This window comes from Cyprinus carpio, unplaced genomic scaffold (assembly GCF_018340385.1).
Source record: "Cyprinus carpio isolate SPL01 unplaced genomic scaffold, ASM1834038v1 S000006723, whole genome shotgun sequence".
NCBI lineage: Eukaryota > Metazoa > Chordata > Actinopteri > Cypriniformes > Cyprinidae > Cyprinus > Cyprinus carpio.
Genome location: NW_024879328.1, coordinates 165,577 through 181,049, shown reverse-complemented (window position 1 = coordinate 181,049; position 15,473 = coordinate 165,577). Strand labels below are relative to the sequence as shown.

Genomic DNA, 15,473 nt, shown 5'->3' with positions numbered 1-15,473 from the left:
ATGCTCTAGAATGGGATGAACTGGACTGGACTGCTCACCTGAGGAGGAGTAGGAGCCCTTGGCCTTCTTGAATCTTCAAGTTTTAAATTTTCATACATATCATTCTCATACTCATTTTCATGTTTGTCATTCTCGTATATATGTTCACTCATCTTCCCTGGAATCGTTCCATCTCCTCTAGCCTTCTGCAAATCAATAATTTATTTATAGTTTGCATCCAACAATTTTTTTTTTCTTAAATTATAATCAGAACATCAGACAGAATGATGTTGTCACTTGAGGTTAAATTAAATGTAAAATATGTTGCTGATAAACAAATGATGAAACAGAAAGCCCACTATAAACAGTGCTAATGCCTATCATGACTGAATATTTGTCAATATTCATAGTTTAAGTATAGTTGAAGTGTGATCATCAGCATGTCTTTGTGCAGTGACACATGAAAGATTAATGTCAATTTGCACTTACTGTAAAAATAAACTACAAGTAATCAAAAAGTTTATTAATGGATGAGTTTTTTATTTTTTTTTTAATTTCAGAAGAGACTGAAGGGGTTACTCACTGTCTCCTGTCTGCTTTGTGCTGCTGTTTAAGGAAAGAAAGACTCAATGAATTTGACACTGAAATAAATATATACTGAATTATCTGTAATATGAATAGTTAATCTGAAATCTATTATATAATGTATTTATCAAGAGCAATCTAGATATAATTGGTGATGTCAGTTGTGTTGTTCAATCAAATCATACTAATGCTGGCATTATGAATGAATAACAAACATACCTCCACTTGCTTGTCCTTTTTGTTGTTGGTTTAACTTTGGGCTGCAGCATAAACACAAAGACATTTTGTTACAACTTGTCATCTTTACCACATTTCTGTCTCACAAAAAATTCACTTTATTACAGTTACTGTGGTCATTTTATAATGTATGAAATATCACTATTCAAATGTTAAGAAAATTCACTGAAACTCAGAAACACTGAGTTTGATATAAAACAGGAATAAAATCACATAAGAATGAGATCATGAAGTTCATACATATGTGTAGAACTTGATTTACAAAGGCCTGTTGGAAGCTGAAGTTGTGATTTGTATACAAATGTATTGATGTATATAATATGTTAAATCAAAGGTGTGATCACAAAATACACCATGATCTGCCAGATTACTCACATTTTCTTAGTTTTTGTTAAATAGACAGACAGACCACAAATGCCTGCAACTGCCACTAAAACCCCAATGACAATCCCAGCTATCGCCCCTGATGACAGCCCTCCTCCTCCTCCTCCTCCTCCTCCTACTCCTCCTACTATGGAAAAGATACAAGAATCAAAAGACCAAGGCCATTTACTACACAAAATACTAACAGTTATACACTTGAACTAGTGGTAAATTAAGGTGAAAGTATTGATTATCAAAACTTGGGAACTCATTTCAGGTTAGTTTGAACTATTCTTACCTTTAACTAGTAAAGCATGTTTTTGTGAGGCGCTTCTCTTTGTGACATTATTCGAGGCTGTGCAGATGTAATCTCCACTGTGTGTGAAGTCAGTCTCGTTTATGGTGAATGTGTCTGTGGTCACACTGGTGTCTGTTTCATTAAACTTCCAGCTGAATGAGGCAGAAGGTTCAGAATTTGCAGAACAAGAGAGCGACACACGAACCCCTAAATCCACCACATCCTGACCCTTAACAGAAACATCTTCTGGTCCATCTAGAGCATAAACAAAAGACTCACTGATAAACTGAGCACTGAAGAATGTCTGTATTTCATCAGGTTTGAGCTCAAATCATCTTGATGTTTGAATGTTTAACACTCACAGTTGATGATCAGGCTGAGTTTTGCCGTCTCAGAGCTAGCAGGGTTTCTATATGTACATTGATATTCTCCACTGTCTGATCTCTGCACTGGACTGATGGACACTGATCTGTTATCAGATGAGAAGATGATGCTGTTGCTAGGAGACAGAGGACTGTTATCTTTCATCCACTGCACAGAGAGGATGCTGCCAGTTCCCTCAGAGCTGATGTTAGCAGATGATTCTCCCTCTATTAATGATTCTCCTGGACCAATAAGTCTGACATTAGTTATATTTTCTGTATGAGTGAGAAAGAACAAACACAATAGAATTAAAATTAGTCTTTCACATTTTCACAGTTAGTGTGGTCAAGGGTGGTACAGAAGGACAATCAACAATGAAAGGAATGTTTATGTTCAGTGTCTATTTATATTGTCATAGTTTGTAACATATAATTATATTTTTTAAATGGATTTCATAGCTGATAAAAAGACTGAAAATCTGTGTCTCAGACAAGAGTAAAACAACAAAAATATATTGTCTTAAAGTTATTTCAAAATAAATGATAAAGCTTCAAATTTTCAAGACAGTTTCAACATAATTTCCCTTTTATAACATTTTTAGAAGTTTAAACATGAGAGTGCCCTAAGTAACACTCATCTGTGCAAATCTGGTTCAGTAACAATTAACCACAAAGCTCACTGCAAATAACAGCAGACTTGTGCATATCTCAAATATTATTATTATACTCTCATTAGTACTTCTGCTACTCACTTTTGCAATTTTTACACATCCATGTTTAGTTTACAGCATATTAAATTGCTTTATGTCGCTTTTTCCACTTCCAGGTATTAAATTAATTTCATACAATCATATATTAAAGGGGTCATATGATGCGATTTCAATTTTTCCTTTCTCTTTGGAAACTTACAATTCTGACACGCCCCCACATATCTACATAAGTTGCAAAGACTAAAGTCTCAAATCCAAAGAGATAAAAACAATAAAACACAACACTAATCCACGCACCCCTGAAACGGCTCGTTCTGACACGCCCCCACATATCTACATCAGTATGTGGGAAGTTTTGCATAACGATGCACAGATGTTCACGCAAAGAAAGAAGACAAACCTTTTATTCTCGTTGTAGTATTGTTGTTGCCGCACCCTCCCCCATGTCGTATAGACGCTGTGTGTTTCACTGTGAAAGCGAAACTACTTTGTTTTTGCCTTCCAAAAGTAAACACAACTAGAAATCATGTTTATATCACGTTTATAATGGCCGGCCGGACAAGGCTTCACAATATGTTAAGAGGCGTAACATTTCCGTCTCACGCTGGATAGCTGGCCAATCACAGCCATAGACAGTAAAAGAAATGGACACAGCGACCCCATTGGATTCAACAGAGACAAGTGAAGTCGGGGGAGGTCCAAGATGGCGCCTTGTTAAGTCAAAGTTTTCAGAGCTCCTGACCAAACTTTATATATTAAGAAAGTATAGCTGTATTAACGTTTTTTTTTTGTTACATTTGCTAGATTATATTTTAGTACATACAATTAAGAGCATAAATATGCCATTTGACAAACGCAAAGAGCGATCAGACACTATCAACATCATGGATGTCCAAGATTATGCTTCTCCTGCTGTAAACGAGCTAGATCTCTGCGCGACTTCACTCCCTGTCACTCCTAGCAAGCCACCTGCTCATAAAAAAGGTAAATCTTCAAGTCCAAACGAGCAGGCCGACTCTGCCATCATTTCTACACTCTCCTCGTTGATCAATACTCGGCCTGACGCACTCGAAGGAATGATTAGCGCCAATGCTCTGAAGATAGAAAGTCTGAAGAAAACGGTAGACTTTGTGTTTGCAGAAGTACAAGATCTAAAAACTAATGTGAAAGATGTAGATTCCAGACTTAAAGATCAAGAACATCTCACGAGCACCTGGGAAACACGCATTTCTGATCTGGAGAGATACTCTCGCAGGTGGAATTTGAGATTGTTTGGAGTGCCTGAGACTTTCAAAGAATATATCAGATCCGAGGTCATTCGAATCTGCAGCGAGACTTATCCCAAGGCCAAGAGCAAGTACCCTGATGTTGTTGACACTGTGCATCGGTTAGGGAGGAGAGGTGACCACACAAAACCTTGCGCCGTTATCATGCAGTTTTCCTCACAGATTATCCGTGATGCCTTATGGAAAGCGGCCAAAAATTCCCAGTTTCTCAAAGACAACAACCTCCGCTTCGCAGAGGATCTGACTTCGCAGGACCGGGAGAGACGGAAGAGCTTGTGGCCGAGAGTGAGAGAGGCGAGGGCTGCTGGAAAAATGGCTTATTATATCGGAGCGCGTGCGTTTATTGAAGGTGTGGAGATTGCTTTGTGAGTTCCATCATGAGGATCGTGTACTCTTTTCTAAGATGATGACTGTTAACTGTCACTATGGCGTTTGAGCTATTGTCATATTACAGCTGGACCTTTAAATTGGTCAGTTAAGCTCTGTTCATCTCAGCTTTCTTGTCATCTATCAGTCAGTTTTGACTTTTTGCCTTTGTTTTGAATCGTGTTGAACAGCTGTTCATTGCTGTTCATTTTTTCAATGTCAATATCGTCCATTTCTCTTAATGCCAGCGGTCTAAGAAACAATGTGAAGCGCAAAGCCCTCTTTTTGTTTGTTAAAAACCATGGATCCGACTTTTGCTTTTTTCAAGAAAAACATTCCACACACCACGATGTCAAATATTTGAATTCCCAGTGGGGCAGTGATGTATGGATGTCGCATGGCACAGAGCGATCAGCAGGTGTCACCATTTTAAAAAATAAGTTTGCTGGTGAAATTCTACACGTTGACAGTGATCCAAAGGGTCATTTTCTCTTATTAGTGCTTTCACTTGGTCAGACCATCTCAGTGTTATTAAATGTTTATGGATACAATTCTTCTATACAAAATACTTCTTTAATGGACAATATCATTGAAAATATACAGCACTGGTTAAATAAATACCCCAATGCTGTTCTTATTTTAGGTGGGGATTTCAATATGGTTTTAAACAGTGATTTAGATAGGTTTCCCCCTAGAGCTGCTTCTATAAGTCCAATTATGAATAATTTCATGTTGCGTTTTCGTGTTGTTGATATATGGAGAGAAATGTATCCACAGCAGAGACTCTATACGTGGAGCAGCAAGGACCATTCTAAGCAGTCCCGAATAGATTACTGACTCATTTCTCAAAGACTAGCAAATAGTTGTAAATCAGTCAGCATTCATGCTACACCTCTTACAGATCACAGTGCAGTCTCTCTTAGGCTTTGTCTTTCTGCATCCCTTGATTTCAGCTCATCTCCTTCTAATTGGAAACTGAACAATTCTCTTCTCCATTTTGAAAATGTTAAGAAGAATATTACATCATTGATTGAGCAGTACTGGAGAAGAGCTTTAGTGTTAGATTAATACTGTTTACTGTGGGAGCTGTTGAAGTTTGAAATTAGTAAATACTTTAAAATAGGGTAGTAATTTAGCTAAACTTAAGAGAGCAGAAGAAAATAAGGTGGTGTCTAAAATTGCGATACTTTCTCCTAAACCCCCAGAGTTGTTTTCTGAATCTGATAAACTTGAGTATGCTGACCTGCAGTCTAGTGAGATGTACACTTATAGGGCACAGGGTGCTTATATTAGATCAAGACAAAAATGGCTGGAGGAGGGAGAATGTAACACAGCATATTTTTTCAGTTTAGAATAGAATCGCTTAAGTACTTCACTAATTGAAACTCAATATTGAGGGGACAGTCACTAATAATCCTCAGGCAAATTGCACTTGATTTTACAGTAATCTGTATAAAAAAACATTTTCGGAAGAGGCAGCCCATACTTTTCTGGAGTCTGTTAAAAATTGTAAGAGTATCTCAAGCGATGACAGAAATCTCTGTGATAGTGATATTACTTTATCTTATATTTTTAAGTTAGTAACTCAATTCTAGAACTTAAAAACAATAAATCTCCCGTAGCGGACGGGCTTACTGCAGAGTTTTATAAACAGTTCTCTAGAGAATTGTCTCCCTTTTTACTGAAGGTTTTTGAAGAACACATACAGAATGAGGCTCTCCCCGTGACTCCCACGCAAGGCTTAATTACTTTAATTCCGAAACCTAAGTAAGATTTACTTTTAATTGATAATTGGCGTCCCATTTCTCTGCTTAACAATGATTATAAAATTTTAGCTATTATGTTTGCTAAAAGACTAAAATCTGTATTGGGATCTGTTATAGATGAGACACAATCTGTTTTTTTGAACAAAAGACACATTGTTAAGCAATATAAGATTGATTCTTGATTTATTAGATTTATTCAGACTTAATTCAGGAGGACAGCTTCATTCTTTTCTTAGATTTCTATAAGGCTTTCGATTCTTTAGAGCACCAATTTATTATTAATTCATTAAATAAATTTGGTTTTGGGGACATGTTTTGCAGAGTAATTAAAACCCTTTACAATAATGGAAGTGCTTCGATTAAATTAAAAGAATGGCACTTCACCAAGGTTTTAGGGCTGTGCAAAAAATCGAATACGATTTTCATGCGCATCTCTTCAGTAAAGACGCTCCTGTAATTAGTAGTATATCTCCAGCACGTGCGTTAAGATCAGGGTTGCCAGGTTTTCACAACAGATCCTGCCCAGTTACTTCTCAAAACTAGTCCAAAACTAACCCAATCGCGTTTCCAGGAGGTTCCCCGATAAAAATTGCATCCCGGGGTTAAAATATACGTTTTTGTCAGGGTTGCCCTGGTAATATTCACATTTTAGGGGCTAAATATCACGTTATTGGTATTGGGGTCGCTTCAAACCCGCGGACATGAAAAACAGCCGCAGACTTGGTAACACTGGTTCAGGTGGAGCGGCATTTACTACACAGAGCCGTAGTCCACCGACAAGCTACACAAAATCGCTTTCAAAATCGAGAAAGAATCGCCTGCGATTTTAAAATCGATTTTGTGTAGATTGTCAGTGAATTATGGCTCTGTGTAGTAAATGCCAACCAGTGTTGCCAAGTCTGCGGTTGTTTTTTTCATGTTCGCGGGTTGAAGCGACCCCAATACCAATAATGTGATATTTAGCACCTAAAATGTGAATATTACCAGGGCAACCCTGACAAAAAAACCTTATATTTTAACCCCCGGGATGCAATTTTTATCGGGGGGGAACCTCCTGGAAACGCGATTGGGTTAGTTTTGGACTAGTTTTGAGAAACAACTGGGCAGGATTTGTTGTGAAAACCTGGCAACCCTGATCTTAACGCACGTGCTGGAGATATACTACTAATTACAGGAGCGTGTTTACTGAAGAGATGCGCATGAAAATCGTATTCGATTTTTTGCACAGCCCTACAAGGTTTAGTTTATCCAGAGGAGTGAGACAAGGTTGTCCCCTTTCTCCCTATTTATTTCTTCTTTGTGTGCAGCTACTGTCAACATTTGTATGTGAAAGTGCTATTCAGGGCATTCGTTACGCTGATCGAGAAACATTTATTAGTCAATTAGCAGATGACACCACCTTATGCTTACCACCTTATGAGAGATGCTTCCCAAATCCCTATAGCAATTAATTATATAAAACTGTTCTCTGAAACTTCGGGTCTTAATCTAAACACAAGTAAATGTGAATTAATGTCTATTAAAGATTGTACAGCACTCACTATTTATAATATTACAGTTAAATCCGAAATTACATATTTAGGCATTATGATAACTAAAAATCAAGATAAAAGATATACCTTGAATTTTGATCTGATTATAATAAAAGCCCAAAGAAGATTCAATGCATGGTTGCAGAGAGACTTGACCTTGAGAGGCAGAGTACTGCTTGCTAAGGCGGAGGGCTTCTCCAGGCTTACATACTCTGCACTCTCTATATATGGACAACAAAATTTGTAAATCAGTTGATAAAATCCTGTTTAATTTTGTTTGGAAAAACAAAATCCATTATGTTAAGAAGTCTGTATTAATGAACACGTATGAGTATGGTAGGTTGAATTTCCTTGATTTCTCTTCTTTGAACAACACTTTCAAAATTAATTGGATTAGACAGTTTTTGTGTAATCCAAACTCAATCTGGAATTTTATCCCCGATTACTATTTTCCAAATTAGGTGGTCTCCCTTTCCTATTCATCTGTAATTATAATATTGCTAGAATCCCTTACAATTTATCTAAATTTCACAAACAGGCATTACTTGCATGGTCATTAATTTTTAAGCATAATTTCTCCCCTCACCGGTACTTCATTTGGAAAAATCAAGACATTGTATAGAAGAGAACATCTTTGTTTTTTAGTAATTGGTTTGAGAAAAACATTCTGATTGTTTCCCAGTTATTTAACTCAGAAGTTACTAATAAAATTTACGAAAAATGATTAAATAATTCTCCATTGTAATGGACGCTATTCCCAAAGGAGCTGTTATGCTTTTAAGGGACTCTGTTAGATCATCCAGCACTTGATCTATTTCTTTAGACCTATTTGAAATCCCAGTAGGAAAACTATGCTTTTTGTCACCTCCTTCATCACGTAATTATAAGATTAGATCACTTTTTCAAAAGGAGCTTGAAACAGCTCCATATGTGATATCTTATTGGAGGAATGTGGTTGATCATATTGACTGGAAAAAAAGTATGGACTCTGTCTTTGAAATACATAACTAACAAGGTTAGAGAAATCTCATTCAAATTGTAACACAGATTGTTATCAGCTAAAGTGTTTTTGAAAAGGTTTAAATCAGACATAGATACAAGCTGCTCTTTTTGTGGTGACCCTAATGAAACTGATATGCAGATCTTTTGGGATTGTCCTCATACACAGCTATTTTGGATTGAATTCTCCAATGTTATCAATCGCAGTGCGCTCCAGGGTTTCTCTCTGCTTTTTAAGGATCTACTGTTTGGCTTCTTTAATATTCAAAAAGACAAAATTAATGAATATTTTATTATTAACCTATTGTTACTTCTTGCTAAATTTCATATTCACCGCAGTAAATTCACTCGTCAAAATCCATTATATACTGTTTTTGAAAAAGAGGTTCAACAGTATGTCCAAACTATTTCGTCTTCCAAGAATCTCAAAGCTTTTAAAACAATACATTTATTTAATATTTTTAATTTATTTTGTTAAAGCTTTTGTTGCACATAAGGTTGATACTGTTGCATATGCCTATAAATGGTGCTTTGCATGTAATGTCACCTTTTTGCACATAATGTTGATATTATATGTATTTGTATCTGTGATCAGCCCCCCTGATCACAGCACACCTCACTTTTCAGAGCAATGAGCCTTGTGAAAATCGACGCGTTTCAGAAGGCGGGGCATAGAGGAGAAACAATAATGTACAGTATGTGGAAAATAATGTGTTTTTTTTTTTTTACCTTAAACCGCATAAACACATTTCATTACACCAAATACACAAAATAATGTTCTTTTTAGCAACATCATATGACCCCTTTAAGCCTATAGCCGATGCTTTGATATTAAATACTGAAGTTTAAGCAACACACTCACCGAACACTTGTAGTGTAGTTTCTCCTGTAAGTTGGGCTCCAGCACTAGGTGCTACAGTTAGTTTGTATGTTCCAGAATCCTCCAGTCTCAGGTTCCGGAGCTCCAGAGCGAGAGTGTTTCTGTCAAAACTGACTCTGTCTCTGTATGCTGGGAATATTACAGTTGAATCAGACAGTGCTGTCAATATTACAGTTGTTCCAAAATTCCACTGAACTGTAAAAATTGATGTGGAGGACGGGATATCAGGAGCAAACACTACACTTCCTCCTACTGCTCCATTAGCCGGACCAGAAAACTGCAGGTCTTCCCCTAAATACTGCCCTATGTCAAAGAAAGAAAGAGTAATTGACTAATTGCTCTACATGGCATACTTTTTATCTGCTACAACTACTGTAGATAAATATTTAGTTGGATTCACAAGTTCACAACAACAAAAACAATGATTAACTGCAAGGACATATATTTTTCTACAATAACATAATTAAAATAGTTCCAACTAACTAGTTATTATAAACAGCAATTCAACATACATTTTTGAATGACAAAAAAGCCTCACCAAAAAGCGATAACATGCACAGCGTACAGAACAAACTATCAGAAACCATCATGATCGAGCTCTCAGCTGTCAGGAGCTGCTGCTTAAATCATCTGAACTATTTACATCAGTTTTCAGTGAATAATAAACAGTTCTAGACAGAAGAGCTCACTGCGCCACCTAGTGCTGGATATTAACACGAGTCTTACCTTTGATTAATCAGGAAAGTCAAGCGTGTACGTCTGCAGACTGCAAGACAGGCGTAACTTGAAGTTGTCCAAATCACACAGAACCACGCGAGATGTAGAAACGAGATGTTGTTGGCAAGATGGCCGCTCATGTTAAAACAATGGTGAGATTTTTTTCCGAGATAATGGTTAAAATTTAAGTGCGTAAATCAGTTTCGTGTTGTGCATTATTGATTCTGGAGTTGATAATCAATTAAAACTTAACCTTCCTCAGCATTCTTGGCTTTTTATGTGTTAATTTTATGAAAAATATATGATGTTCTACATACACCCCAACGACATGTAAGTCTGGTTAATGATGAATTAACAAAACTTAACTGTAAATTATTGATAACTTTTCCACATTCTGAGTCGTTTTTTTAAAGATAAATGTCCACAGTGTACATATTCATGAATTAATTACTTTATGTCCATTAAGGTCTGCCTTTAATTTACCTGTTACCACGGTGAATCGTAGTACAAGCCTGTCAACATACATTGCCAATGATAACAATGGTGATAACCTACAGCCATTTTGCATTTAGATTTATAGAAACAGACACCTGCAATATGTGGAAAAAACTGCATAAATTCTTTGTAAACTGAATTTATTAACTGCCATATAAAAGTGCTTTCAGTTTTACAGAACAGAGACCAAACAAAAATGTAGAAATGCATGTAGTCTGAACCTTTCTAACATGCATATAACATTCAATAGAAAAATCACATCCAACAGAACATCAGTTATTACAATGTGCCTCCAGCCTCATAAAAGCAGTCAGCACTGCAGTATCCTTCAAAATTCATTGTCGGAGTGGAATCCCTGTAGTTTTCCCCTCCGTCCACATCCCCTGTAGCCTTCACAGTCTTTGTATAGAGAATTGCAATGAATGAGATTCGATATGGAGTTCTGTAGGTTCTTCTATGTTCCTCTGAAAATGCGTCAGTTCACCACACCTGATGACAAAACAATAGAACACAAAATCTGTGTTGTGCTGCTGGCATTTGCAGGACATTCAGTTGTACAAAATTTGACAAACACTTCTCAAACCTTTCTCAAGTTCTAAACGTTTTGCTCTGAACTTGCTGCAATGTAAAAAGCAGCAAGCCAACATGTCCAAGTTGAGTGCACCCATAGCTCACAGTGATCCTGTAAGTGACTTCTACCTATAGCTCAGGTGTTTTGCCTCATATATATATATAGGAGGGCAGAAGGAAAGAGTCAAAACTTACTGTCAAGCCAGCAGAAGTGTGCTTCCTTCAGAAAGGATTCTTCTCTCACTACCCTCCAGAAATGCTTGCGTGTGAGAGCAACGGTACTCAATAACGGGTCTCCATCTTGCAGCACCACATGGATGAAGATTCTGTGCAAAATTTCCTCAGGCAGCTGTAAACATATAACATAAGTCACTGCAAAATCAGTAGCCTCAATATTAAGTCATCATTATCTTGGACCAATATAAAGGAACAATCTTAATTTACATATTCTGTACCCTTCAGCTGTGGCCTGCAAACTGCATATATGTAGTTCTTGTTGCATCTTAGATTAAGATACAGTATATAAGAAGTGAAAAGCTGGGATGTTTACATGCCTGCAAAATACCAATTCCCTTTGGAGAGGCCTCAACTTTGCATGGCTTTTTCACCTTGCATGGGTGTGAGAGGACAGGTTCCTTTACATGAAGGAAATGAGATACATATTACTCAGCTTATTACATATAAAGCACAATAATTAAAATTACATCTTAAAACCAAGTTTTAGGCCTTTTAAAATTTGGTCATAATTCTTATGATGGTGACCCTTATATTTCCTCTTCCTAGGGATGCGGAAAATTGGGTCCAGACTTCCACTGGCCATCTCTATTCCCTGCTTGGTAAAGTGGGCAAACCTCTGGCCATGGCTATAGTATTAAATAAAATAAAATTACATTTACATTGCTGCCCCAGATTACCAATGATAATATCCTGAATTTGTCTTGAATTTAAAGACACTGGTACCCTTCAATCTCAAGATTCTCCACCAACACTGTGCACCACCACCTCCTTAAGCAGGGCATGTCATGCTGAAGACACCAGAGTACAATAAATTTACAGTTTAAGTTGAAAGTTATGTAAGTTAATATGGAGGCCCAACTCACAATTTCCATAATAATAAAAAAAAAAAAAAAAAAAAAAAAACACAGGCCCACACATTCATATAAAGCAAAACAGGACGACAAACCTTGACAACCGTTTTAGCAGAAAAACCCAAAGGTAAAAGAGGAAGAAATCTCAGGAAAGACCACAGAGGGAGCTGCTTCCTGGACCAAATCCAAAATCAAAATGCACATATTTAAACCATAGTTAAAATTCCATGACAACATACCAGGAGTACTGCAAATATAGCAAAGTTAGCACAACTAATTTTATGTGTGCATATTTTGAAGTCAGCAAGCTAAATAAAATGAAAAAGAGAATCCTCTATTGCAACAGTATGACTCCCATTACATTAACAAAAACTGCTTTAGGTGGAATTGAGAAAGGAAACAACAGACAGCTGCATCACCGAGCACTGACATTGTGCTGCCATCCTTATTCTGCAGTCCTTATTCCATTTACACATAAGCCTAATGACAGTAAAATAAAGTAAACCTGCATGTATGATAAGGGCTATAGGTATTGTTCATGGACTTTATCTGAGATAACATGAAATAAAAAGTTTTTTTTTTTTTTTTACTGGAAAACTGTTCAGTTACCATTATCATGAAGATTCCACAGTCAATGCCATAATGTTGTCGAGGGAGCCCCTTTTAAAAATAAATAAAAAGTAATCAAGTTTAATGAACCGCAAACTAGCTTAGAGATGTGTGTTAGTGTGATAGGGTCTTGCCTGGTGATTGGAGAGTGTTCAGGTTGTAAGGTTGAAGTGAGAAATAGTCAAAAGTAGTAATAGCCCAAGTTGTGACAAACCAATAATTTAAAAAGTGACATGCAGATAAAATGTCTTTGCAAATGATTTTTACCTTAACATCCAGGCCAGTTAATTCGGTCAATGGTCCCGAGACAATGTGCTGTGCAACAGACCTGATAAAAACAAAAACAAAGCATCAGTAACTAACAACTACTGGAACAGACACAAAAAGTTCTGTTGAGGAACTGCAGAACATTTCAGTCTTAGGAACACGACTGACAAACAGCTATAGTTCAAACGATCAGAGCAAGTCTTGGGAACACGACTAACAGTAGATCAAACAGTCTGAAACAAGGCTGGGGAACACGCCTTCCAGTAAACATCTTTTCTTTAGAAACCTTAAGATGTTTCGGTAAGGTCCGTGAGTAAAGCCTTGTCCTCTCTCTGAATATTGGGAATCCAGGAACAAAATCTCTCTTTTAAGTGGCTTAATAACCTACAGGGAAAGTAGTCTTGGAAATGAGTCAACAAGTCTTCACCATTACTCAAAAGATCCAAGTCAATGGCAGGATTACAATAGGTTAAAAAGAAAGAGGACTTACAACTTAAATCTGTTTATTTCAGTATAAATTATCCATCCTCATAAGTGTCATTTTGGAATAAATACTAAAAATTCACTTACACACAGCAGATAGTGCCCTGGGGTCCAAAGGGGGAAAATCAAGGCATCTTTCTTTTGGGAGTCCAACTTAAACAAGAAAGATTGTTTTGCAAATTTGCATTAAATTTGATTAAGGCTATTTTCAACTCTGCCTGAGAATGCTAGCAAAACTCTTTCATCTTTGATCTTTAATTTCATCTACTTTTGGAAGAGCTTTCTTTTCTTTTTTTTTTCTTTTTTTTTAAATCTTTATTTTACATGATTTTATTTAAATTTGTAATGACATTTGAAACACCTTTTTCTTTTGCATTTTAGTCATGTTGTATGACCTTGACGTGTTTTTATCTTGTTGTGTGATGCAACTTAATTTTGAAAAGTGTTTTGTAAGATAAAAGGATTATCACTTGAATGTATTGTGGTTACTTACTGGAAGAGAGAGGAGAGGGTCACAGGATGAGGGCAGGAGCCAAGTTGGTGGAATATGGAGATCTACAATGTAAACATCTTTTCCCTGTAGTAGACATCTCTATCAATATTTACAGACAGTTTTTCAATTGAATGTGTCACATATATCTGTATATACCGACACACACACACCTGATGCTGAATTATTTCCTTGATAATCCTGAAACACGCATTTCCCACTTGTAAATACAACACTTTTTTATACCAATTCCATAAAAAGTTAAATTACTTCAAAAGTAAAACTAAAAATGTTCCTCACCACTGAATCCATTTCCTTTCTCAGTCCCAGGGTTACAAAGTTCTCTCTTGTGAGGCACGTCTGACCATCTTTTATGATTATTTCCTTCATCGGTCTGTCCTCATCCAGTACATAATTGACCTACACATTACACATATTACAAAGAAATGCAAGCAGTTTCAAATGTGAAAAAATAATTCAAAACTCCTCAAAACCTAAAACCACAAAAAGCTCCAGAAAAAATCAACATCCAACACTTAAAGAACTTCAACAAATACAAACTAAATGGCACAATATTGTCAATTAATAAATCTTTGTGACAAAGCAGTACATCCAACATACCAATTTGTCTTGAAGGGGATGATGCAATAGTGTCCATGAGGCGCGACAGGGCCTGAGGTTTGTTGTCATAGTCAGAGCCTCACATTGCTCACCACAGTGGGCGTCCATGTACACATCTGTAGGGACATCCGCATGCACTGCAAGACAGTGACAGTTCTAAGGATTTGACAGTGATAAGACATAAAAAAATATTTAGAATTACGTAGGCACACATTTAAACAATGGTTTCCTTCAGTGATGTTTGGGTGAATGGTAGTTCCCTAGATGCAGATATTTAAGGTATATTTGTTACTTGAAATGATAGTTGTACTAGAATAGATCTTAAATGTAAATGTATTAAAATAATGAAATCGAATTATAAATACCCAAAATGGCTTTTCCATATGCATCAAGGGTGATATCTCAACGAGAAACCTGTTTAAAGTCCTCCAGTGCCTTCTGGTTAACTCTCTCATTGTGGTGATGTAAAATGTTACGCATAAGGAAGATGTGGCTTGCTGGGGAGAGAGAGTTCATGAAATAGTTGTTCTTTCGCATGCCAGAGAACAGCTGCTCCGCTGTCTGGGAGTTTATCCACCCACATAGCTCAGGCACAAGTCCAATTACTCTCAGAGCATCCTTTTCATCTCTTGTGTTATACTGATGAAACGTGTCATACAATGCATAGTGCTCTGCGGAACCAGTTGCAGGATGGCCATTAAGATCAGGTGGGTGTTTTTTCAACTGCAACCATGGCAAATTTATTTTCAGTTCCCCTCTCTTAGCAGATT

At 36.8% G+C, this 15,473-nt stretch overlaps 1 protein-coding gene and 1 long non-coding RNA gene across 3 annotated transcripts in view; both read right to left on the bottom strand.

Annotated features, from left to right (window-relative positions):
* The window catches only part of LOC109105372 (carcinoembryonic antigen-related cell adhesion molecule 1-like), a 51,149-nt gene extending 41,138 nt beyond the window's left edge, over positions 1 to 10,011 (bottom strand). Inside the window, exons 1-8 of one of the 2 annotated variants that reach the window (XM_042755557.1) lie at positions 9,902 to 10,011; positions 9,346 to 9,666; positions 1,825 to 2,100; positions 1,463 to 1,717; positions 1,177 to 1,312; positions 784 to 824; positions 563 to 585; positions 39 to 185 (exon numbers count right to left, since the gene is read on the bottom strand). In XM_042755557.1, the coding sequence (XP_042611491.1) occupies positions 39 to 185; positions 563 to 585; positions 784 to 824; positions 1,177 to 1,312; positions 1,463 to 1,717; positions 1,825 to 2,100; positions 9,346 to 9,666; positions 9,902 to 9,953 (1,251 nt within the window). In that variant the 5' untranslated portion in view covers positions 9,954 to 10,011. The remainder of the gene's footprint in view (positions 1 to 38; positions 186 to 562; positions 586 to 783; positions 825 to 1,176; positions 1,313 to 1,462; positions 1,718 to 1,824; positions 2,101 to 9,345; positions 9,667 to 9,901) is intronic. The other variant, XM_042755558.1, reaches the window with a different exon arrangement.
* A 2,445-nt stretch (positions 10,012 to 12,456) lies between these two features.
* On the bottom strand, positions 12,457 to 15,473 carry LOC109083247. Its single transcript, XR_006159759.1, has 9 exons — positions 15,069 to 15,473; positions 14,704 to 14,840; positions 14,383 to 14,502; positions 14,256 to 14,283; positions 14,086 to 14,169; positions 13,680 to 13,745; positions 13,110 to 13,170; positions 12,843 to 12,893; positions 12,457 to 12,480 (listed from the first exon to the last, which is right to left on the bottom strand). It is a non-coding gene; the product is annotated as an uncharacterized LOC109083247 (long non-coding RNA).